The 21,113-nt window shown below is 36.8% G+C and overlaps 10 protein-coding genes across 10 annotated transcripts; 7 read left to right on the forward strand and 3 right to left on the reverse strand.

Annotated features, from left to right (window-relative positions):
• Window positions 1-1,262: 1,262 nt before the first annotated feature.
• On the forward strand, window positions 1,263-2,737 carry B0P05DRAFT_509549 (chitinase; the record flags this gene model as incomplete). Its single annotated transcript, XM_051575588.1, has 4 exons — window positions 1,263-1,435; window positions 1,480-1,588; window positions 1,639-1,675; window positions 1,720-2,737. The coding sequence occupies 4 exons, from the start codon at window positions 1,263-1,265 to the stop codon at window positions 2,718-2,720; spliced, it is 1,320 nt and encodes a 439-aa protein (XP_051435259.1). The 3' UTR covers window positions 2,721-2,737.
• On the reverse strand, window positions 2,738-3,385 carry B0P05DRAFT_540406 (ATP synthase complex subunit H-domain-containing protein). Its single transcript, XM_051578060.1, has 5 exons — window positions 3,311-3,385; window positions 3,153-3,210; window positions 3,042-3,097; window positions 2,947-2,997; window positions 2,738-2,889 (listed from the first exon to the last, which is right to left on the reverse strand). The coding sequence occupies exons 1-5, from the start codon at window positions 3,350-3,352 to the stop codon at window positions 2,815-2,817; spliced, it is 282 nt and encodes a 93-aa protein (XP_051435260.1). The 5' UTR covers window positions 3,353-3,385; the 3' UTR covers window positions 2,738-2,814.
• Window positions 3,386-5,181: 1,796 nt separating this feature from the next.
• On the forward strand, window positions 5,182-6,641 carry B0P05DRAFT_596531 (endo-beta-D-1,4-glucanase). The gene is made up of 4 exons (XM_051583128.1): window positions 5,182-5,406; window positions 5,458-5,550; window positions 5,604-5,987; window positions 6,042-6,641. The coding sequence occupies exons 1-4, from the start codon at window positions 5,307-5,309 to the stop codon at window positions 6,503-6,505; spliced, it is 1,041 nt and encodes a 346-aa protein (XP_051435261.1). The 5' UTR covers window positions 5,182-5,306; the 3' UTR covers window positions 6,506-6,641.
• Window positions 6,642-7,597: 956 nt separating this feature from the next.
• B0P05DRAFT_540413 (cytochrome b5-like heme/steroid binding domain-containing protein) lies at window positions 7,598-8,329 on the forward strand. The gene is made up of 4 exons (XM_051578061.1): window positions 7,598-7,729; window positions 7,793-7,924; window positions 7,983-8,041; window positions 8,135-8,329. Exons 1-4 carry the CDS (start codon window positions 7,619-7,621, stop codon window positions 8,199-8,201), a joined length of 369 nt encoding a protein of 122 aa, XP_051435262.1. The 5' UTR covers window positions 7,598-7,618; the 3' UTR covers window positions 8,202-8,329.
• A 49-nt stretch (window positions 8,330-8,378) lies between these two features.
• On the forward strand, window positions 8,379-9,589 carry B0P05DRAFT_540415 (uncharacterized protein). Its single transcript, XM_051578062.1, has 2 exons — window positions 8,379-9,445; window positions 9,566-9,589. Exon 1 carries the CDS (start codon window positions 8,573-8,575, stop codon window positions 9,311-9,313), a length of 741 nt encoding a protein of 246 aa, XP_051435263.1. The 5' UTR covers window positions 8,379-8,572; the 3' UTR covers window positions 9,314-9,445; window positions 9,566-9,589.
• On the forward strand, window positions 9,495-11,591 carry B0P05DRAFT_509558 (cytochrome P450; the record flags this gene model as incomplete). Its single annotated transcript, XM_051575589.1, has 9 exons — window positions 9,495-9,881; window positions 9,926-9,998; window positions 10,045-10,163; window positions 10,219-10,387; window positions 10,440-10,774; window positions 10,827-10,913; window positions 10,958-11,077; window positions 11,127-11,424; window positions 11,473-11,591. The coding sequence occupies exons 1-9, from the start codon at window positions 9,573-9,575 to the stop codon at window positions 11,589-11,591; spliced, it is 1,629 nt and encodes a 542-aa protein (XP_051435264.1). The 5' UTR covers window positions 9,495-9,572.
• A 534-nt stretch (window positions 11,592-12,125) lies between these two features.
• Window positions 12,126-14,392, forward strand: B0P05DRAFT_509563 (uncharacterized protein). Its single transcript, XM_051575590.1, has 5 exons — window positions 12,126-12,703; window positions 12,762-13,286; window positions 13,338-13,476; window positions 13,538-13,599; window positions 13,697-14,392. The coding sequence occupies exons 1-5, from the start codon at window positions 12,376-12,378 to the stop codon at window positions 14,287-14,289; spliced, it is 1,647 nt and encodes a 548-aa protein (XP_051435265.1). The 5' UTR covers window positions 12,126-12,375; the 3' UTR covers window positions 14,290-14,392.
• A 67-nt stretch (window positions 14,393-14,459) lies between these two features.
• On the forward strand, window positions 14,460-18,101 carry B0P05DRAFT_540434 (uncharacterized protein). Its single transcript, XM_051578063.1, has 10 exons — window positions 14,460-14,838; window positions 14,892-14,905; window positions 14,953-15,007; window positions 15,056-15,190; window positions 15,245-15,282; window positions 15,329-15,379; window positions 15,432-16,816; window positions 16,862-17,051; window positions 17,104-17,607; window positions 17,655-18,101. The coding sequence occupies exons 1-10, from the start codon at window positions 14,469-14,471 to the stop codon at window positions 17,943-17,945; spliced, it is 3,033 nt and encodes a 1,010-aa protein (XP_051435266.1). The 5' UTR covers window positions 14,460-14,468; the 3' UTR covers window positions 17,946-18,101.
• A 222-nt stretch (window positions 18,102-18,323) lies between these two features.
• B0P05DRAFT_540437 (uncharacterized protein) lies at window positions 18,324-20,434 on the reverse strand. Its single transcript, XM_051578064.1, has 3 exons — window positions 18,811-20,434; window positions 18,667-18,753; window positions 18,324-18,618 (listed from the first exon to the last, which is right to left on the reverse strand). Exons 1-3 carry the CDS (start codon window positions 20,221-20,223, stop codon window positions 18,469-18,471), a joined length of 1,650 nt encoding a protein of 549 aa, XP_051435267.1. The 5' UTR covers window positions 20,224-20,434; the 3' UTR covers window positions 18,324-18,468.
• Window positions 20,435-20,530: 96 nt separating this feature from the next.
• On the reverse strand, window positions 20,531-21,004 carry B0P05DRAFT_540438 (uncharacterized protein). The gene has a single exon (XM_051578065.1). The coding sequence runs from the start codon at window positions 20,914-20,916 to the stop codon at window positions 20,677-20,679; it is 240 nt and encodes a 79-aa protein (XP_051435268.1). The 5' UTR covers window positions 20,917-21,004; the 3' UTR covers window positions 20,531-20,676.
• Between the last annotated feature and the right edge of the window lie 109 nt (window positions 21,005-21,113).

Raw genomic sequence — 21,113 nt, forward strand, 5'->3', positions numbered from 1 at the left:
TGGTGAAGGCCTCTTTGCATGAAGATGTTGGTCAATTCTTTGTCTCTCCTTCTGCTTGGAAACTTTTTTGATGCATAACACCATTTATCGTTTGATAACTGGGAAAGTCCCTACCAGATCCCTTCTCTTCAACATGGCACTTTCTACTGCTCCTACCCCACTTTGTTCCTTTTGTCAAGAAGTTGAAACTGTCTTTCATTTTTTTCTTTCAATGTCCCGAAAAACTCATTTTTCGGAACACTATTATTCGTGAATTCCTTTGGCCTGGTATCTCTATCAACGATATCTCCTCCGCCCTTCAATCCTTGAATTTTGACGAAATCAACGTCAGTAGGTCTTGTCCCATTGAAGTTGAAACGCTCCTTATTCTTGCACTCTCAGAGCTTTGGAAGACCCATTGGACTAATATCCATCGAAGGGAGCCCTTTCTTGCCAGTATAACCTTTAGTCAAACCCTCCGGGCAGTTGCCCGCCGCGCTGCTGAAGAGACAAACTGTCTCGACTGATTCCTTCATCTCTCTTACTTCCCCCTCTTTTTTTTTCGCATGATTTTCTTTTTTTTTTTTATTTTAAACAGTTCCTATTTCACCTTTAATTTTCTTATCTCTTATATTTTCTCAATAAATCATTGTCGAGCACCTCTTTCTTGTAGCCCTACGGTGCTACAAAATACGTGCGGCAAATAAAATCATTTTAAAAAAAAAGGTTGAGGCTGTTGTTGTGTAAAACTACAGCAGCCTAAAGCGTCTCACACTATGCTAGCCAGAAGTAAAAGAAACAAACAACTCCAAAGAATGATAGAGAACAAGTTCTTATTTTCAATGCATATTTACACTTTACTGAAAACAAAAATTCGTATTGAAAAAATAAATTCTAGTTTTTTCTAGTTTCTTTTAGTTTAAAATTTGCCTCTACCCCTAAGCAAGCTCATTTGCAGTCGACTGTATGAGATTCAGGACATAATGCACCATCATAAGCTTTGGTGCGTATCTATTGCATTCTATTTCTTGATGAAATTGGCTTATAAATAGCATACAAAAATGCATAACAAGTCCTAGAGGTTTTCTGACCTCAGGAATTTATATCTATTCCCATTATGAGTATGCCATAGCTCAAAACAATAGAAGAGCAAGCTAGATTCATATTTTTACAGTCTATATTATGGTTTAGTTGTCAATGCCTCGGGGACAAACAAGTTACACAACGCATATGCACAAATGATTGGACATCACAGTAGATTAGTATTCTCTTTTTCTTAAAACATGTTTTCTTGTAAAAGTATTGCCAAGTTTGCAGTATTGACACCTATCGTTGTTATCCTTTTGACTATTGGCTGGTATCAGCAGGCCATTGAACACAGCAATATACCAGAAAATACACTGCCTGTTGATCAACCCAGTGAAACATACATTATTGCCGGTTACTTTGTAAACTGGTATGGTTTTGTCATCTCGAGTCTTTTTGTCTAATCGTTGATAGGGGGATCTATGAGCGTAAACACTATGTAGTTGATCTTCAAGCCAAAAAGTTGTCTCATATTCTTTATGCTTTTGCTAATGTCAATACAGATGGCAGTGTTATTCTTGGAGTACAGTAGACTACAAAATTTAACATGGGCTGACAATTTCTCTTTGATAGGATCCATGGGCTGATACAGATATCAAATTCCAAAAGGGTAAATTAAACTCATAAGAAAAGCATACATTTACAAATCCCTAGACAAAACAGTAGATGGTGTACTAGACCCTTGGAAAGAAAATGACAAAGATCTGCATGGTAATCTTAAGCAATTCTCTCTTCTCAAACAACAAAATCGTCACCTTAAAGTCTCCTTAAGTATTGGTGGATACTCTTGGAGTGGCAATTTCTCTACTTTGGCAGCTATTCCAGAATCCCGAGCTATGTTTACAAAAACAGCAATTTCACACTTGCAAAACCTTGGTCTTGATGGAATTGATATTGATTGGGAGTTCCCTAAGAATGCAAAGGATTCAGAAAACTACGTCTTATTGTTGAAGGATCTTCGTGCTGCATTAGATGAATATCAAGCAAAAGTTGATCCAACAAAAGAACCCTTCTTGTTATCTGTTGCCATGCCATGTGGGCCAGAGAATTACCGTATTTTGAAGCTAGGTGAAATGGCCAAGTATGTTGATATTTTCTATTTAATGGCGTATGATTTTGCAGGCGAATGGGATGAATTGACAGGTCATCAATCCAATCTATATGGTGGCCCATTAAATGTTGATCAAGCAGTTAGAGATTATGAAAAAGCAGGTGTTCCATCCAAGAAACTAGTGATGGGTATGCCCGCTTATGGCAGAGGCTTCTCGAACACAGCTTCAAAACCTGGCTCGACATACAAAGGTGTTCCTGATGGCTCTTGGGATAGAGGATCGTTTGACTATAAAGATTTACCCCGAGAAGGTGCTAAGGAGTACATAGATGAAGAAAAGATTGCTTCGTGGTCTTATAGCAAAAAGACTCGAGAGTTCATTACTTATGATACACCTGCTGTTGTAAAAGCAAAATGCGATTACATTAAAGAACGCCAGTTAGGTGGTGCTATGTTTTGGGAATTGTCAGCAGATATCAATGGTGATGACCCAAGAAGTCTAGTACATACAGCCTACCAAAGTCTTGGTGATAGGTTAAATGATACACCTAACCATATCCTATTCCCTCTTTCTCATTACAATAATATTCCTCACTCTGAATAAAGAAAAAGTTTTTTTTATTGTTTATACACACACATACTTCAATGCTTTCCTGTGCTTCAAAGGGATATTTGGCTTATTCTGTACGTCCAATAATTTATTGAGAGATTTCCTCAGGTTCAGCATCATAAGAAGCCAATTGTTGAGACAAATCAGCATCAACTTCGGGAACCTATTGTTGTTTTGAATGAGTTATGGACAAAAAATAAGACATGCTATCTCAACTTACAGCAGGAGCAGGAGGAAGCTTCAAGTCCTTGACAGAGTTTTCATCAACAGCCTATATTTATATTAGCATGGAATCTATGTAAACAGTATACTTACAATGGGAGCAGGCTTGTAACCCTTCAATTCCTTAATGAACAAGTCTTGAATAACATCTGTCAAAGACGCGATTAGTCCCTACTCTTTATTCTTACTTGTGTATGTGCTTACCCTTTTGCATAACAGCAGCAGCAGAGAAGCTACGGGCAGCCATGGCGGGAACAGCAGGCTAACATAAGAAATGTAAGTATCAAATAGAGAAAAACAAACATGGTGCCGCATGTCATGTCGTGTCTTTTTTTTTCATGAATAGTGCTGTTTTATTTTACCTTGAAGGAGATGGAGCGAAGAGCAATGCGAGCAACTGACATTTTGATTGAAAAAAAGTTGTGTGGGGATAAAAGTTGAGCGAAAAAATCAAAAAAGAAGGGGGTAGTCTGCCAAAATGCTGCTCGATAATGTGACGCAACCACTGTGACTGCCTCTAATTTTTTTTTCCTGCAGTGTAGCTTCCAGTGCTATCTCTGCTTGAAAAATTCATTGCATTATATGTCTTTTAATGATTTTTGAAACCAAATAAAAGTTATATGCTTTCCATCCTTGAACAAGTTCCGCAAAGCATCATAGATGAACACTATAAATTTTGTAGAATAAAAGCTTAAGTTGTTTATTTAACAAAAATGATATTTGATGTATCCACTATTTGCATTAATCACAGCTTAGTATTGGTCGGTCATATTGTCGATCAAGCATGTGGTGGTTCATATCTATCCTCGACTCTATCTTGTAACCTAATGCAGATACTACTCATGTATCTCATGCTCTGCTTAATGTCTAGGATTTAATAGTTCTTTCCAATAAAGTGTATAGTCATGGATAACATACTCATTCATACAAGTCATTAATTTAAAAAAAAAAGCCTATAAATGAGAGCAGTGGAGAACAGTGAGGTTACAGATATAATTTCTTTTTAAAAGAATGACGGAAGCCTACAAGAGCATGAAGAGAATCCATTTCAACGGGTTTGTTTCGTATTCATAATAGTGTTGAGATATCAAGTCGAAACAGAGAGTCCATATAAATGGTCAGCAATGCTTTTGACAAAGTCTGTAATGCAGATCTAAGAGTCAAGTCAGCTTCAATTAAAGAATCGCAAGTGTCTTTTATGACTATGGATCATATATTGTTCAAAACGCAAAAAGCAATTTCTCAGCTTACTCTTGCATTTAACCTTATTTCAATTTTAGTCTTGCTGCACCTGAATACGGTAATTTGTACCGAGTATCAGGTTCTCGTCCCCTCTTTTCTCCTTTCCGAATACAAGAAAAAAAAAGTGGCCCGTATAAAACTCGAAGAATACGAAGAACATTTAGGTGTTAATTGTTCTATATTTCGTGTGATACAAAAACTCAAGATTCTATTTTTGAATACTCGTTTTATCCAAGCGTAAATCAGCAGAGGGTAATGTCTTTAAGGTTCAATTGATTTGTTTAGATACAGAAGGCATCTAGACACCCTGAATTGATGAAAATAAGCAGAAATAAAACAATTGAAACTCCTGTAAAGAAAGAGTACCAGTTTGATCTGGATTATAACTAATGTACAGAGTAACTTATTATGCCAGGCTAAGTTTTGTTTAGATAGCACAGTATTTGGAATTGGATTAGGCGAATTTCATAAACAAAGTATCCTTTGGCATTCAGGACTAGCCATATTTTTGTCCTGGTACAGAATGAGCTCATATTTTCTGAGTGAGTCCCAAATTCCTTTTTTTTATTTTAAAAAAAGAGGTTTTATGTAAGCGTGCATTGTATCACCAACTCGTTGATATTTTGTGGCACTCATAATGTTACCATTTGAGCATCAGGTAATCATATAGTACAACAATGTTTATGCCATTCATGTCTGGAACAGGTTTATGCTATTTCTGCTTTTAAACCTTTTTCTTTTTACAAAGAATTCCTCTTTCCTTGTTGAAAATTGCTATGGCCAAACTAACAAAAGGATGCGCACCTTTCTTTTTCCAAGTGATTATTGCATTGTATCTCTTGTCGTTTTTTAATGACTGAGATGCTTCAAGGCGGATATCCAATATTGCTCCTTGAAGTTACATGACACGAGCACCCGAGGATTGTTGAACAAAACTGCAAATTAATGTTCGTATAATTTAATAATCGGAGATGCACATCATTTACTTTTGTACAAGCTATTGCAATCTTTGCGAATTCCACAGCATATGATTATAGACCATATAATATAAATTCAAACCATTGCAACGCTTCTTTTTCTTTATCTAACCCTATCCTTTTCAAACAATCAGCTAAAATGAAGTTTGTTATCGCCATTACTTCAATTGCTGCCGCACTTTCTTTAACTGCTTCTGTTGAAGCCGCTAAATGTAACGCTGTTTACTATCAATGTGGTGGTATGCTTGTAAACCAAATATCGAAAATTTTAATTAACATATAAACCATAGGTGTTAACTGGACTGGTCCTACCTGTTGTGAAGCTGGTTCTACTTGTGTTTCAAACCCTGACAACAAGTATTATTCTCAATGTCTTCCTGACTGTAAGATTGTGATATGATTTATACGTCAATGCTTACTAACTCGATTCGAATAGCTCAAGCTGGCAATGGCTCTCAAAAGACCACCACCAAGGCTGCTGCTGCTACTAAGGCTGCTACTACTACTAAGGCTGCTACTACTACTAAGGCTGCTGCTACTACTAAGGCTGCTGCTACAACCACAAAGAAGCCTTCTACCACCGCCACTACCAAGAAAGCCAGTAGCACTTCTACCTCCGGTTATTCCCTCATTCCCAATGGTTTCACTGGTACTGGTACTACTACTCGTTACTGGGACTGTTGTAAGGAATCATGCAGTTGGGAAGGCAAAGCTAAGGTTACTAGTCCTGTTGATGTCTGTGCCAAAAATGGTGTCAAGATTTTAGGCTCCAACACCCAAAGTGGCTGCGGTGGCGGTGGCGACCTTGGTTCTGATGGACGTAAGTTTAAAATTTATTATATTTGACATAGTTGTCTAAGTATTATCTTTACAGCTGGTTACACCTGTAACAACAACCAACCTTGGGCTGTCAATGACGATTTGGCTTATGGTTTTGCTGCTGCTACTCTTGCCAAGTCTACTGAAAATGGTTGGTGCTGTGCCTGTATGGAACTCACCTTTACCAACACTGCTGTCAAGGGTAAAAAGATGGTTGTTCAAATCACCAACACTGGTTCTGATGGCGGACCTAATGCCTTTGACTTGCAATTCCCAGGAGGCGGTGTAGGTCTATACAATGGCTGTACTGCCCAATGGGGTGCTCCTGCTGATGGTTGGGGCAAGAAGTACGGTGGTGTTGACACTGTTGAACAATGCTCTCAACTTCCTGCTGCTCTTCAACCCGGTTGTAAATTTAGATTTGGTTGGTTTAAGGGTGCTGATAACCCAACTATGACTTTCAAGCAAGTCACTTGTCCCAAGGAAATTGTTCAACGTTCTGGTTGTGACAGATTGTAAATCGCATAAATATATTTAATCAAGTTTACTTTTATATCATGTAAATCGTCATTAGAAAGTATAATTGTTTGTATAAATAAACATTGTAAAGTAAACCTCGGAGCCAAATGTAATTGCCTAATTAAGACTCTCTAACAGCTAGAAACAAAAGCTTTAAGAGCAACTGTGAGTGTCCTCAATTGGGCAGTCAGAGATCTTTAACTGTATTTTCCAATCTTTCTCCAGAGAATGTCAGTGATATTTTGAGACTATTTTGTATGTAAAGTATATGTTGTATTCCGCTTCAGCATCTCTGCATAAAGAATTGTTTCAGATAATGAATTTTCAAAAAATGCCTGCATGTTCTCCCTAACCTCTATAGTTTATATCATAATGGTCTGTGGTTATATTTGTACAATATCATTTTCTTTTTTGCATACTTCTTTTTTTTCAAATGACCACTCGTAAAAGACGATTGTCACCTAGTATTGAATTCTCTTCAAAAAAAATACTCGCTCTCAAAAATAAGAAAAGAAGGCAGACGCTTGTGATGATGATGAGCTTGAGAAGTATAAGATAGACCATAATGGCAAAGAAGAGCAAAAAAAAAAAAAAAAGGGAAGGACGAGTTGTAAAATACTAAAGAAAAACTCAAAATTCAAGAGCAAGTCTACTTTAGCCTTGTGTCTGACCCAGATGATTTAAGCAATGATGTCAATTTCCAAGATAACAATAGACCGATGAAGCATATAATCGCCTGTATATATAAGTATTGCTAATTTTTTTTTTAAATTGTGTTTATTGATTGAGCCATGTAAGCATTGCTAATTAAATCTTAGAGCACAATAGAAGGCCAATCTCAATTTTACTTTTACTGCATATAAATATCTCTTCTCGATTTACATAAAGGCTGTTCTTTCAACCAACAGAAAAAAAAAATATTGCGCCCTTTTTTTAGTGTAAAAAAATCGTGCTGTTGTTTCATTTCTCTTGCTATTCAAAGACATGATGAACCTATCAGCTTGAACTTGATTCTTTGGACCGTCTTTTTTTCTGCTTGGTTTAAAATCTTTCAAGCCGTCTGATTTTTTCTCTTTTTCTTTCTTCTTAGTGAATCTTACACTAATTTCAAAAATGTCTGGCATGCTTTTCTCTTACGAAGAAATCTCCAAGCACAACAACAGAGCTGATCTTTGGATGGTCATTGATGGAAAGGTTTATGATATCACTCCTTTCCAAGATGAGGTAAAGTAAAATAAAGAAAAATCAGGTACCGTTGTCATGACAACGACTAATATAACATGTTAGCACCCCGGTGGTGAGGAAGTCTTGATTGACGAAGGTGCCAAAGATGCTACAGCTGCTTTCGACGATATTGGTCACTCAGATGACGCCCGTGATCTTCTCAAGAAGTACTATATTGGTGACGTTGACCCTGAAGTAAGTACTGCTGTGGACACGAGAGGTTGGTTATTTATACTTTTTTTTTTCATTTTAGTCCAAGCCTGTCAAGGTTCAAAAACAAAATGAAGTTGTTTCTGAAGGACCAAAGGGAAAGTAAGTAAACACACGACACCATATATTGGGGATAGAAAAAAAATTACAAAAATTGGGTTTGCTAATAACTTTTTTTTTTTTTTTTCTGTTTAGTCCTCTTCGTATCCTTATTCCTTTCATTTTGATCGCTGCTTATGTCTATTATCAATTCCTTGCTTAAATTGTACAAGATGCTCATAATACCTGCTAATACATAGAATTCATTGTCTTTTTTCTCCCCAATAATAAACAACGCTATTTTTTAAACCTGCGAAACCCCATAAATAGCGCTGAATGATGCATGGACTCAAGCTAGTTTATGCATTCATTTTTTGTTTTATTCTTTTCATTAGCTTACTTTAAGATTAGCTTGGTGCTGACGTTGCTCTTCTCTAGCTTGTAATTGTTCCTGACTAACATATTATGGCAATGCAATTGATAAAGATTGAGTATGTCATTGATCATTGATGTGACTAATTACCGAGATCTACATCTATTTATAAAACAGTAAACAATGAATATCTCTATTTTCTTTTTCTTTTCACGCAAAAGATGAAGTTAACAGAACACCTTCTTTCTCTCAACAAGGATTCTTTTGAAAAAGCAACGCAGCATGCATTCCTCAAGCAAGTGGGTACACTTCAAGTTGCACCAGACCATCTCAAGTCATGGCTTATCCAAGACAGATATTATACAGGAGGCTACATAAAAATGATGGGTCTCATGATCTCGCGTCTTCCATTATACGAAGATCAACGTGAACTCGGTGATAATAACCCTTCTTACACCCCCGAAAAGGCACAAAACATTATCAAGACTTTATCTTTTGCTCTATCTAATGTGTACCGAGAAAGTCAGTTCTTTACTGATATTTTGAGTAGAGAACCCTATGTTGAATGCCAACAATCTCTGAGTCAAAAAGCATGGACTGGTAAATATGTTGATTATGTTCGCAAGGTAGCACAAGAAAGCGGATATGATTTAGGTGAAGCTTTGGTTGTGCTTTGGGCCATGGAAATCATCTTTTTCCGTGCCTGGAATTTTGCAAAATCCACCAATGCCAAATTGGAAGCCAACAAGAATGGTAAAGATTCTAACGATGTTCATATTCAAACATGTCATGAACTGATGACAAACTGGACAATGGATGAATTTGCAGAATTTGTTGCTGATTGTGAGACACTTGTTAATCAACTCGATACAAATGATCCACGCCGTCTTGCAAGCTTTGAGCGTGTCTATCTTGACATTTTAGCACTTGAGGTTGAATTCTGGGACATGGCATACAGTTAATGGTCCCCTTATTCTGTACAATATTGTTTATCAAAAAAAAAAGAAAGATTAAAGAACATAGTACAAAACATCCTCCTTTTTTAAGATATAACACATATCTAGTTTGAGTTTGTTATGCTGCTGCAGATAATACTGGAAAAGAAAGTTAGCACGACTTTGTTTTGTATTCTCACAAGTCATAGGCAAACAAACAAGCACCCGATCATTTAAAAAGACCCCTTATGACTAGACGACTTGATATTTCTTTCTTACATTCAATATGATCATCGCAAGTAACGCTAAAGAAAGTAGTAAATCTTTGGTTTTATATCTATTCAAAGTGTTGATTCATAAGTACAAATGTCAACCAAAGCCTTTAAAACATATTGCTATCGGCACTGCTGCTATCATAACACTGCTTTATTTTAATTTCAGAAAGCTATCTACACCACCTAAGCATTTGCGCCATATTCCCTACGTGAGTTATGTGCGGATGATGAAGGGCTTTCTGACTGGAGAATCTTTGCCAAGTATCACTAAGCGTGTTATTGATCCTGTTCTTGCTAGCTCGTCACTAGGACTATACTTGGTAAGTGAAATTCATAATACAAAACTAAATCATCTTTTCAAAAGAGACCAAGCAGAAGAATTTGGGTTGTTTGTGTAGCAGATCCACAAATAGCAAAGTTTGTGTACAACAAGAATGGTATGAGCCTACATACATATATATCATTTTCTAAACACTATGATAGACCTGTTTCCTAAACTCGATTTGACTATGTTCAATAAAGGGACACTTAACGGAAAATTCTCTGTTAGGGCAAACAACTTGTTCTTTTCTGTTGGCGAAGAATGGAAAAGACAACGTCGGGTAAGATGTAGACATTTGCTTTTTGAGATGGATCGATGACTGAATGTATACATAGATTGCCAATCCTGCATTTCATAGAGCTATGCCAATCAATTCGTTTGGAAGATACGCAGAGAATCTAATTAAAGCCTTGGATAAGAACTTATCGTCAACAAACAACACTATTGACATGAGTGATTTTATTCAAAGATATACTTTAGATGTTATTGGCGACACAGGTTTTGGTACGAATGACTAAAATGTCAATCATAATTTGCGACTCATACGTTTATAAAGACTTCAAGTTTGACTCTTTGCAGGATCCCAACAATGAATATGTCACAAGATATGAGAAAATAGTCAATGCTGTTCGTCAACCTTTGTTCTACTTTTTTCCTAGATTTGATCAAGAATATTTATGGATGTTTCCAAAGCGAAAGCAAGAGCATGAAGAGCTGGCCTTGTTTACAGAAAATGTTAAAGAGATTATTAAAAGGAAAAAAGAGACGTTAGCACAACAAAAAGTGGATATCGCAGGCCCTAAAGAAAAAGATATCTTAACTTTATTAATTGAAAGTGCAACTGTGGACGATAACTCTAATTTTACTGCTGCAGATGATGAAATGCTCTTGGTAAGCGTTCAAGGCATTTATTCATGCATATTCTTATCAAACACACTATTAGAGTAACACGTGCGTTCTATTCACTGCTGGTCATGAGACAACAACAGCATCTATCCTTTTCTGCATGTATGAGTTAGCAATCCATGAGGTAAGCAATCATGGTTTGAGTCAAAGAGACTAAATTCTAAGTAGAACATACAAGAAAAGACACGACAAGAAGTGCTTTCTATTCTGGGCGATGATGACAAGAATACTTTGCCTAATGCAGATCAGCTTTCAAACATGAGTTATTTGAACATTGTATTGAAAGAAGTTTGTATTTAGAAATAAGAATAAGGTTTAGCTTACAGGACTCATCTAGACTGTTCGTTTACACCCACCATCTCCTATTAGTGCTAGTCGCATAGCTACTCAAGACTGTACGTTGGGAGAAACATTTGTAAAAAAAGGTACAGCAGTTGCTATTGATACACTTAGTCTGCATAGACAATCATGGATTGATCCAAATCGCTTTGACCCAGATCGCTTCGCGCCTAATGGAGAGGCAGAGCAAAAAGCAGGACTTGGAATGACATTTGCACCTTTTGGAGGAGGGCAACGTCATTGTATAGGAAGAAACTTTGCTTTGAATGAGCAAAGAATAGTCTTGTCCATGTTATGTAAGCACGTAGCCAAACTTCAGCGAGTCTCTAATATCTTTTCAATAGTGAAAAAATACAAATGGTCTTTACCAAAAGATTCTATCCATCGAAATGGACTTGTCACAAAAGGAATCTTCTTATTGAGTGCAACCAACATGGAACTGAATTTGACACCTCGATATTAATAAAGTTTAATTTTTAAAGTTAAATGATTAAGCGCCCCTTTTTTTTCATATCAAGGAAAACAGTATAAGCTGCTTAGTTTTATACAGATTTACACTATTTTTCTCTCATACTATAGATTAAGGTCATCAAGTGCAAGTTTTTTTAAATCGTGCTGATTTTGAAAATAGATTTATTCTACAAGAATTCTGCATAGATGCATTGACCAGCTTTTTATTCTGTGAGTGACACTAATACTTTGTTTCCCCGTTTCGTTTCAGGAACAACAGAAAATACATCTTGTTTCTCTTTCGAGACATACAGACATAGGGAGCATATCGTTTTCTTAATCATGAATTAGACTACTTTGGTTTTTTAGGTCTGCTTTCAAAGTGTTATCTAGTCTCTATCATCGCTGCTATTCCACTGGAAAATTCTAGACTATATTATGAATTCAGCTAAGATAAAAATTGAGCTACATAACTAGGCTTCACACTAGTAGCTTAGATAAAGTTGAGCTTAAACAAAAAAAGCAGTGTTCATTTTCAACATTACGTAAAGAAAGATATATTTTTTTAATACGCAGCCCATCATAGTGCCTTAACTTCAAACTGTGTCTTAATTTGAGAGCTTACTAACAATTTTCCCACCAAAAGAAACGAAAATAAATTTCCCCGCGTTTTCTTGTGGATTACTAACCATTTTCCCACTCCAAACCGGGTTTTTAGCTTGACATATATAAAAATGCATAAACTTTCTGTCTTATTGGACAAACACCTTTTTTCCCCTTCTATTTGATATCATAATATGGTCATTTATAAAGCTACCGTACCTGCTGTTCCTATTCCAGACATTGATCTTTTCAGCTTTCTTTTTAGCCCAAATGAATTTAATCAATCTAAAGATTTAGACAAGCCTCTTACTATCGAAGGTGAAACTGGAAAATCACTTTCTTGGAATCAAATTCGTCACCAAGCACTTCATCTTGCTGCTGGTTGGACAGAAAATGTTGGATTGAAGCAAGGCGATACGGTTGCTGTCTTTGCTCCCAACCAAGTCAACCATACTGTTCTTTACCTTTCACTTTTAGGTGCCAAATGTACTATTTCTCCTGGTAATCCTGCTTATACAGAAGGTAAGAATAGAAAAAAAACAGAGCAGGAAAAAAGACCAATCTATTCATCTCTCTATAGCTGAGTTCCAACATCAAATTACTAACAGTCAAGCTACTGCTCTTGTTACTGTACCTGCCTTATTGCCTGTTCTTCTCAAGATTTGCGACAAGATTGGTCTTGCTCGTAGTCGTATCTTTTTATTTGGCGACGAAGAAATAGAATGCTGTCGTCCTTTTACTTCTATTACTGGTACTAAGCCTATTTCTTTTCCTTTGCAAGGAGTGGATGGTGCTAACGATGTTGCTTTTATTTGCTATTCAAGTGGAACCACGGGTCTTGCTAAAGGTGTCATGCTTACCCATAAGAATTTTATTGCTCAAATTTTGCAGACTGTGGATGCTGAACCTGAAGAAGATCGACTCTTGGATGATGTTATCCTTGGTTTCCTTCCATTCTATCATATCTATGGTTTAACTAGTTTAGTCTTGAATGCTTACTATAAGGTAACACCTGTTGTTATTATGTCTCGCTATGACTTGGAATTGTTGTGTCAATTGGTTGAAAAGTACAAGGTCACATTAGCAAGTATTGTACCTCCTGTTGGTAAGTAACGTCTATAGGGATAAGCGCGGCTTACTTACATTCTATCTATAGCTGTTCATCTTGCAAAGCATCCTATTGTTACCAAATACAACTTGAACTCAATCCGTCTTATTGGATGTGGTGCTGCTCCATTAAGTAGAGAACACATTGAAACACTTGCAAAGCGTATTCCTGCCCAATTGAAACAAGGGTAAGTCAACCAAGAAGATGTTTTCAACAGTATTCTTATACTTTACTTCTTTTTCTTTTAGGTATGGTATGACAGAAACTACCTCTGGTATCATCTCTCAAAGTCTTCAAGGCGGTGTTGCAGGTAAAAAAAAAAAAAAAAAAAAAAAAAAAAAAAAAAAAAAAAAAAAAAAAAAATTCTGCACGAAAAGAAAAGGGCTCTTACATAAACATCTGATCAGGTTCTATTGGTATCTTGAGCGCAAACATGGAATGTAAGGTTGTGAATGAAAAGGGTCAAGAGCTAGGTGACGATGAAGAAGGTGAATTCTTGTTCCGTGGACCAAGTATCATGAAAGGTTACTTTAACAATCCTAAAGCCAATGCCGAGACATTTACCGCTGATGGCTGGATGCGAACAGGCGATGTTGGTAAATACGACTCCAAATCTGGTGAATTCTTCATCCTTGATCGTATCAAGGAATTAATCAAATACAAGGGCTATCAAGTTGCTCCTGCTGAACTTGAAGCTATTTTGATGGGCCTTGATATTGTTGCTGACTGCTGTGTTGTTGGTGTATATGATGAAAACCAAGCTACAGAAATTCCTCGTGCCTATGTTGTGCTTCAACCTGGTGTTGAAAAAAGCGAAAAGAACGCCAAGATCATTGATGAATATGTGACAAAGAATGTAACAAACTACAAGAAGTTACGTGGTGGTGTTAAGTTTGTAGATATGATTCCCAAAAGCCCAAGTGGCAAAATCCTTCGTCGCCAAGTCAAAGAATGGGTCAAGAAGGAGCAACAAGAAACCGCTGTGAAGGCTCGCTTGTAAAACTATATTTGTAATAGAAACCCTTTTTTTAATAAAATGAAATTCTAATTGATTTGGATATCACGTAACACAGAAAACGATTGCTTTTTCAGAAATGAAACAGGAGTCACGATATAGCATATTTAATGTATTCATTCTCTCATTCTTTTTCTTTTCCTTTTTCTTTTATCAACTCCTCAATGGAAAACATTGAGCTTTCTAAACAACCTAGTAAAAGATCAATTGCTGACAGCAATGTTAGCAGTCACAGTCAGTACGAGAAGCATGACGATGAAATGACAGCTGCAAGTGGTCACCATAGCCGATCAAGCATAGTGTCTGGCGAGAAAAATGTACCTACAGCAGAACCTGTACAAAGGAAATCAGTTAGTCAACGTATTTTGACTAAATTACCGCCTTTTCCTTTGATCCGTATTATTGTGAAAGCGTCTATTGCTATCCTAATCGGGCTACTCTTTGTATTCGAGAAAAACTGTCGAAGTGCTATGGGATCTGCCAGTATTCTGGTACCCATTGGTACACTTTTGTATTTCCCCATCCGACCAATAGGTTTGTGTCTATAAATTTTGTTCTGACATAAATATTTAATAATGCCCGCATAGGTGTTCAAATTGAAGTAGGCTAAATTATTAAAAGATCAATATATGCTAAACAATAGGGTAGGCTTCTTTACAAGGTACTTTTGGTGCTCTTGTAGGTTCAGCGTGGTCTTTTTTGGGTATATGCTGTAAAAAGTGAATAACAATTTTGCTCATGTTCTATTTAGGCATGTATCTGGCTAATCTTGCCCGTGACCCGACAATACCATCGCCTGTTCAGCCGAACTCAAGCGCAATTTTAGCCGTGTTTATGTTTATTGGTGTGTTCGGATTAACCTACGTCCGTACGAAATTTGCACAAGGTAAGAAAGTCCATTTATGTATGTTTGATTTAACTCAGATCACGATCCATATAGCCAATTTTGCAACTATTTTCGCAAGTATGATTGTCGCTGTAAGTAAGTTAACCATGTCTCTATCAAATTATTCATGCAGCATAGTTTTGCCTTACACAAGCCTCGGTCATTGTTGGATTTCAACCAACTGTTGTAGTAAGTATATATTCATTTAAAGAAAATTGGACCAAATTCATATTTTCCATAGTATACCTTTTTAAAACCAATCGCTACAGCCACAGCTATTGGTTTATTGGTTGATTTGTTTTTATGGCCAGACGACAGTATCACCAAATATATGGGCATATTAAGCAGATCATTAAAAGAATACAATGGCTTTTTTGAAGAACATGCAAAAGCATTTTTGTTGACTGAATCGTTTGATTCAAGCCCGATGACTTTACCTACATTGCACCAACGCTTACAAAACAGTATATTGAAACTGATTGATTGTAAACGAGAAGTTCAAAGAGAAATCTTGTTTAATCGATTGGCTCATCGTGATATCAATGATATTACACGACATGTGAAGCTTATGCGTACGCCTCTTCATGGTATTGGTCTCAGTGTGATTGCTAAGACGCAACGACTCGAGAAAATGGATTGCCAAAAGTTCAGAGAAGAGCAATCAGCAGCTAATCGAAGTGAACATAAGCAACGGTTCATTGAAGACCTGGAAACAATACGAAAAGTATCACAAGAGCTTGCAGAAACCTGCGTATTGACTTTAAATGAATGTGTTGAACGACTTATGAGATTCAGTGGAAAGCCTCGATCTGTCAAAAGCACTATTTTATGGCCATTTCCTCGTATTCATTTATCAGATTATCACAAATCAGCTAAAGAACAAAATAAAGAAGAAGAGGACCATGCTAAATTACATAGTTTGTCTGGCCGCCTCAACCAAGCTATCTCAAAGTTTGAAAACGGACGCAAAAAGTCCGGACATCTCTTTGTCGAGCCTGGATCAAATGAATATGAAGAAAGCTTTAACAGCATTCTACAAGTTATTTATTTATTTCAGTTCAATTTGATGGAACATGCTTTGCAACTCCAATCTTTTGTTGCCTGTATTGAAAACATTGAACTCAAACGAACCAAACGAAGGCTATGGCTTCCTCGCTTACCCTTAAAGAAATGGTTTCGATCTATCAGTATCGATGCTAATTTTGGTGCTCAAGTAGGCTCTACAGACAATGCTGCTGAAAATCATGGCCATGATGATAGCAACAACAACAGCAACACATACGATCTGACCTTGAGTCAAACTGTGACACGACCTGATACAAACGGTAGAGATGAACAAGACCTTGTGCGCAAAACAGAGACTAGCAAAGCCTATCCTCGGGATCCAGATGTCAATGCACCTGAAACAGCTAGAGAAAAGTTTTTCTATGCCATCTATCGATTTATTCAATGGCTAGAGAGTCCCGATTGCGCATTTGCTATCAAAACAGCCGGTGGTTTTGTACTACTTTCATTGCCAGCCTTTTTGCAACAGAGCGCCACTTGGTTTTTTGCTTGGCGAGGTCAATGGGCGACTATTACATTAATGATGTGGATGATTCCTGTAGCAGGCATGTTTGTCTTTACGTAAGCTGGCTACAAACGATAGAATGGTTGACTCACTAGATATAGGGTTATTTTGAGAGTGATGGGTACTGTTTTAGGTGGTGTAGTAGGAATTATCGTATGGGAAATCACGAGAGGCAATCCATATGGCATTGTTGTTTTGACCTTTTTTGTAATGATGCCCTTGTACTTTATCTTCTTTACAAGCCAAGTTTTTAATGTTGTTGCCCTTATGACCCAAATGACGCTCTTGTTGGTATGTATTCAGAACTGTTTAATCGCAATGCGTATTGATCTCTAGTGACTAGGTTATATGCTATGAATATCAATACGTCGTAGGCGGCACTCCCAACTACGATTCTATTGAAGTGGTGGCAGGAAAACGTATGCTGCTAGTCATTATTGGTGTTACTGCAGCTGCCATTTTAGCCTTGTTTCCCAAGCCTGTAACAGGACGTGTTGAACTTCGCAAGCGTATTTCCAGAACCATTCGTGATCTTGGTCGACTCTTCAGTATTCTAGCAGGTGACATTCTGACGGACTCTGAGCCTACAGATAATCAACGCAAAGCATTTCGTAAACTTGTATTGGGTATACGTCGTCAGATTGCAGATGAGCAAACCTATCTAAAATTGACTAAACTGGAGCCACCCTTGAGAGGCAAATTTCCTATAGAGACTTATGCAACGCTAGTAGAAAAAGTAGACAACATGGCTGATTTATTACAAGGCATGGCATATGCGTCCCAATCGATAGATAAATCATGGAGACTTAACTTGTTTTTGGTTATGCGAGAAGAGCGAAAGGAATATGCAAGTATTTCGTGTGTATAAATCCATCTAATATGTATTTTATATAGCTTGCTACCATGCTAACCACCATGAAACTTCTTTCGGCTACTTTGGCATCCAAGATGGCATTACCGCCTTATTTTTCTTCACCTCTTGATATGCGAAAACGATTTGCTCACAAGATGGGGGACATAATTACTAAGTATCCCAAGCAATTGGACAATGGAACATTCCCTAATTATTGTGCGTATGGTGTGAATTCCTACATGTTTTGTAGTGAATTAGCAGAAGCTCTAGAATGTGTTGAAAAGCTAGTTGGTGTAGAGGACCCAGAGCAATGGCTTTTATTGCACGCTTAATATACACTTTATTGAAAGAAAATATATACTAGAAATTAAGCAAAGCATATATAATTGTTACTCATATTAAATTATAAGAAAAAGCAGAGAATAGAAGGGAGATGAATTAGTAACAGATATGAACTAGTCTGTGTAAGATACTTACTTGGATACGAGAAGGTAGTTGAATACCTCTCCTACTATCTTCTCATTGTATTCATATTGCTAAACAATATGACCAACTAGTACCAAGTTGTGATTGATGCCGAAGGCTGTACTCAAGTACTAAACTATATTATCTTAAAACAAACACAACAAATCATCCACAAAGAATTGAGCGCGTTTCATTATCACCTTGGTATATTAAAGGGTTTTTGGATTAGGATACCTTCGAATGACAAAAAAAAAAAAAAAACTGGGCTAACTTTTATTTCAGGCCAAATGCAGAAAGAAAATATTCCTAGATAAAGGGTTTTTGAAATTAATGTATTTACAATGTATAATAAACAGAAAAAGTAAAGGGTATAAGCACAGTGATCATGGCTCAAGGTGCACAACTTTCATAGCCTATCACTACAGGCATATAAGTCGTTTTTCCCGAGTGTTCTTCAGAAGCTCTTGTTTGTAAAAACGATGTATCAAGTTGGAATATAGCTTTTTGATTCAAAACTTTTCTTTGAAATGGTTGGAATATCTGTATAAAGTATAAGTCTTCAACATCTGGATACAACCAATAGCTTACCTCTTTCTTTATACGCTTTCTACCATCTTCATGTCTGGCTATTTCCATTAAAGTAGATTTACTTTTACCCAATAAACCAGTCAATACCTATTATTCTTAGGGTTAGCTCAATACTTCTTTTTTTTTCTTTTAATAAAAACCTACATCATCATTAATGACTACATTAAATGTCTCTGAGTCTGATCTATCTGGATCTGCTACTTTGATCTCTAGATTAAACTTGTGTGTTTGAGACAAATGAAGGTTTTGAAGATAAATGCATTTGGCTTTCACAAACACAATATCTGCTAATTCTCCACTAGGCATATCATTTTCCAATGCTTTTAGTTTCTTTGCCATGACTTCAAATGTATAATGAACATTCCCATCCTTGTCGATTGTGACACCTTCTTGCTTGACATAATTCAAGTTCTTCCAGAGATCAGGGTCGACCCAATCAAGATCAAGATCAGAATCATCCTCTTCCTCTCCATTATTGCTGTTATTAGTAAATGAACTATCTATGGGTTCACTGTGCCTTGTACGTTTGGTGGGTGGCTCAGAAGGTATGGCTTGAGAAGGTTGAGTGGTTGGGTTTGGCTTCTTGAGACTCTTTGATTTCGAAAGACTGATATGTGATGAAGAGGGCGAGGATTTAGGTGCATCAGATCGCATAGGCGAGAAAGAAGGCTGAACAAAGTCATCATCGTCACTGAATGCAGTAACAGGATCAGACGATGGCATACTGGATTCATGCATATCAGCATCCATGGTTCTGTTCTCTAATTGTTCTATAGCACTATAGATCATTTCATCATCATCAAATTCATCAAATTCGTCTATAGCATTGCTGTTTTGCTGTGGTGGATGGGAGTTGTTCACAAGCGAAGGCATGTTATTGTTATAGGCAGGTTCTCTTGTTGTATTGGACTGTACAATCATGCCTAGTTCTGTCTTGAATCGTTTTTCTAATTCAGCAATCATATTGCCACCATATAATTCAGGCACATCCCCACCAAGTACTTGAATCCCGTTTTTATAGAACAACAACATGCCTCTTTTCACTTGACAGTTTTTGATAAGTAGCTTGCATCCAAATGGTGTCTTCAAGTTCAAATCAGGTATGGTTTCCATTTCCATAGCCTGGATTTGTTTTGTGCCGTCTGTCAATGTCCAGCGCAACATACCTCGAGGAAATGTCACTTCTTCGTCTACTGCTCGTTCTACATACGTTTGTCGTACAGGTGTTAGATTATGAAGACTGTTTAATAACGAAAAGGTCGAATTTGAGATATCGTTTGTATCTTGAATCTGTAGGACCACACCGCCTTGTAAATGACCTAAGGGAAATGTATGTACAGGCATTTGTCCAAAATCATCTTGAATCACAGGTTGTGAAGTGAGAGACATATCCTTGTGTAGGAAGTCAGTCAATATCTCATTATAGGCCGCTTCAAAGTCGCTGATAGGTTTGGGGTGGTCTGCATACCACGATCTCAAATAGTCTTGACTGATACGAATACCAGTTCTATCTTTCAACCAGCGTTTCAAGATAGAAGGAGGTTCGTCTATAGACATAATTTTTTCTTTTTAAAAAAAAATTCTACTGCGAGAAAAAAGCAAAGGTATTTGACGTATTTCGCGCATTTTCAGAGAAAATAAATCGCAGAGAAAAAAAAATTTAGCATAGTATTTGAAAAAAACTTAGCGTATTATTAAAATCAAATAGCAGACTCGCTATTGGCTCCAAATTCAGTGTTCGGCAATGGCATGACTGAGCTGAAAAAAGAAAAGCGACAGGATTAGATTTTTTTTTAAAAGTGCGCTAATCTTTCTCTGAAAATGCGCTTTTTTATACCTTAATTGAAATAACATCTTCTGTTCAGTGAGCAATAAATTGGAGTTAGATAGCTTCTTTATTTAAGCACTTATCAAATAAATTTACAGGATGTTGAATACAATTTTGAAGATGTTGGAGAGGAACTTCTTCACAAGCCTCAACTATTCTTTTAGTCAGAGTTTCTGTGTCTCTCAATGCATGACGCCTAACTTTGGACTTGACAATAGACCAAAAGTCTTCGATAGGGTTAAGTTCTGGCGAATAAAAGGACTAATCAAAGCAGGAACGTGTATAGGAGCATTACCCATAACAATGTGAGATCCATGCATACTTGGAAACGTGTCCATGATATCCATTGTGTCGATAATGAAATGCATATAATGAGAACTAGTAGTTCTGTTAGGTACAACTGTCCTGTTATACGGATACATAAGTCACAATGCATTTCTGTAGGACTGTTAAACTTTAACGCTTTTAAAGCTGTCCCAAAACCCCCGACACCCGGAATTTGAAGTTTCAATACAACTTGCAAAAAAAAAAAAAAAAAAAAAAAAAAAACTGCATTATCTTTTATTCCTACTGATGATCTAAAGACTATCTTTTGTATCATTATCTATCTAAATAAGCA

The sequence above is a fragment of the Gilbertella persicaria genome, assembly GCF_025201335.1.
Source record: "Gilbertella persicaria strain CBS 190.32 chromosome Unknown B0P05scaffold_18, whole genome shotgun sequence".
In the NCBI taxonomy this organism is placed as follows: Eukaryota; Fungi; Mucoromycota; class Mucoromycetes; order Mucorales; family Choanephoraceae; genus Gilbertella; species Gilbertella persicaria.

Excerpts from the sequence above, each read along its gene's own strand:
- B0P05DRAFT_540406 (XM_051578060.1), bottom strand. The coding sequence starts at position 3,352 with ATGTCAGTTGCTCGCATTGCTCTTCGCTCCATCTCCTTCAAG. Across the intron at positions 3,211-3,310 it reads TTCGCTCCATCTCCTTCAAG|CCTGCTGTTCCCGCCATGGC; the intron begins GTAAAATAAAAC and ends TTCTTATGTTAG. Across the intron at positions 2,890-2,946 it reads AGCTTCCTCCTGCTCCTGCT|GTTCCCGAAGTTGATGCTGA; the intron begins GTAAGTTGAGAT and ends AAACAACAATAG.
- B0P05DRAFT_596531 (XM_051583128.1), top strand. The coding sequence starts at position 5,307 with ATGAAGTTTGTTATCGCCATTACTTCAATTGCTGCCGCACTTTCTTTA. Across the intron at positions 5,551-5,603 it reads TTCTCAATGTCTTCCTGACT|CTCAAGCTGGCAATGGCTCT; the intron begins GTAAGATTGTGA and ends CGATTCGAATAG. Across the intron at positions 5,988-6,041 it reads CGACCTTGGTTCTGATGGAC|CTGGTTACACCTGTAACAAC; the intron begins GTAAGTTTAAAA and ends TTATCTTTACAG.
- B0P05DRAFT_540413 (XM_051578061.1), top strand. The coding sequence starts at position 7,619 with ATGTCTGGCATGCTTTTCTCTTACGAAGAAATCTCCAAGCACAACAAC. Across the intron at positions 7,730-7,792 it reads TCACTCCTTTCCAAGATGAG|CACCCCGGTGGTGAGGAAGT; the intron begins GTAAAGTAAAAT and ends ATAACATGTTAG. Across the intron at positions 7,925-7,982 it reads TTGGTGACGTTGACCCTGAA|TCCAAGCCTGTCAAGGTTCA; the intron begins GTAAGTACTGCT and ends TTTTCATTTTAG.
- B0P05DRAFT_540415 (XM_051578062.1), top strand. The coding sequence starts at position 8,573 with ATGAAGTTAACAGAACACCTTCTTTCTCTCAACAAGGATTCTTTTGAA.
- B0P05DRAFT_509563 (XM_051575590.1), top strand. The coding sequence starts at position 12,376 with ATGGTCATTTATAAAGCTACCGTACCTGCTGTTCCTATTCCAGACATT. Across the intron at positions 13,477-13,537 it reads CCTGCCCAATTGAAACAAGG|GTATGGTATGACAGAAACTA; the intron begins GTAAGTCAACCA and ends TTTTTCTTTTAG. Across the intron at positions 13,600-13,696 it reads TCTTCAAGGCGGTGTTGCAG|GTTCTATTGGTATCTTGAGC; the intron begins GTAAAAAAAAAA and ends ACATCTGATCAG.
- B0P05DRAFT_540434 (XM_051578063.1), top strand. The coding sequence starts at position 14,469 with ATGGAAAACATTGAGCTTTCTAAACAACCTAGTAAAAGATCAATTGCT. Across the intron at positions 15,191-15,244 it reads CCGTACGAAATTTGCACAAG|CCAATTTTGCAACTATTTTC; the intron begins GTAAGAAAGTCC and ends CGATCCATATAG. Across the intron at positions 17,052-17,103 it reads CCCAAATGACGCTCTTGTTG|GTTATATGCTATGAATATCA; the intron begins GTATGTATTCAG and ends TCTAGTGACTAG.
- B0P05DRAFT_540437 (XM_051578064.1), bottom strand. The coding sequence starts at position 20,223 with ATGTCTATAGACGAACCTCCTTCTATCTTGAAACGCTGGTTGAAAGAT. Across the intron at positions 18,754-18,810 it reads ATGTAGTCATTAATGATGAT|GTATTGACTGGTTTATTGGG; the intron begins GTAGGTTTTTAT and ends TAAGAATAATAG. Across the intron at positions 18,619-18,666 it reads GAAAGCGTATAAAGAAAGAG|ATATTCCAACCATTTCAAAG; the intron begins GTAAGCTATTGG and ends TACTTTATACAG.
- B0P05DRAFT_540438 (XM_051578065.1), bottom strand. The coding sequence starts at position 20,916 with ATGTATCCGTATAACAGGACAGTTGTACCTAACAGAACTACTAGTTCT.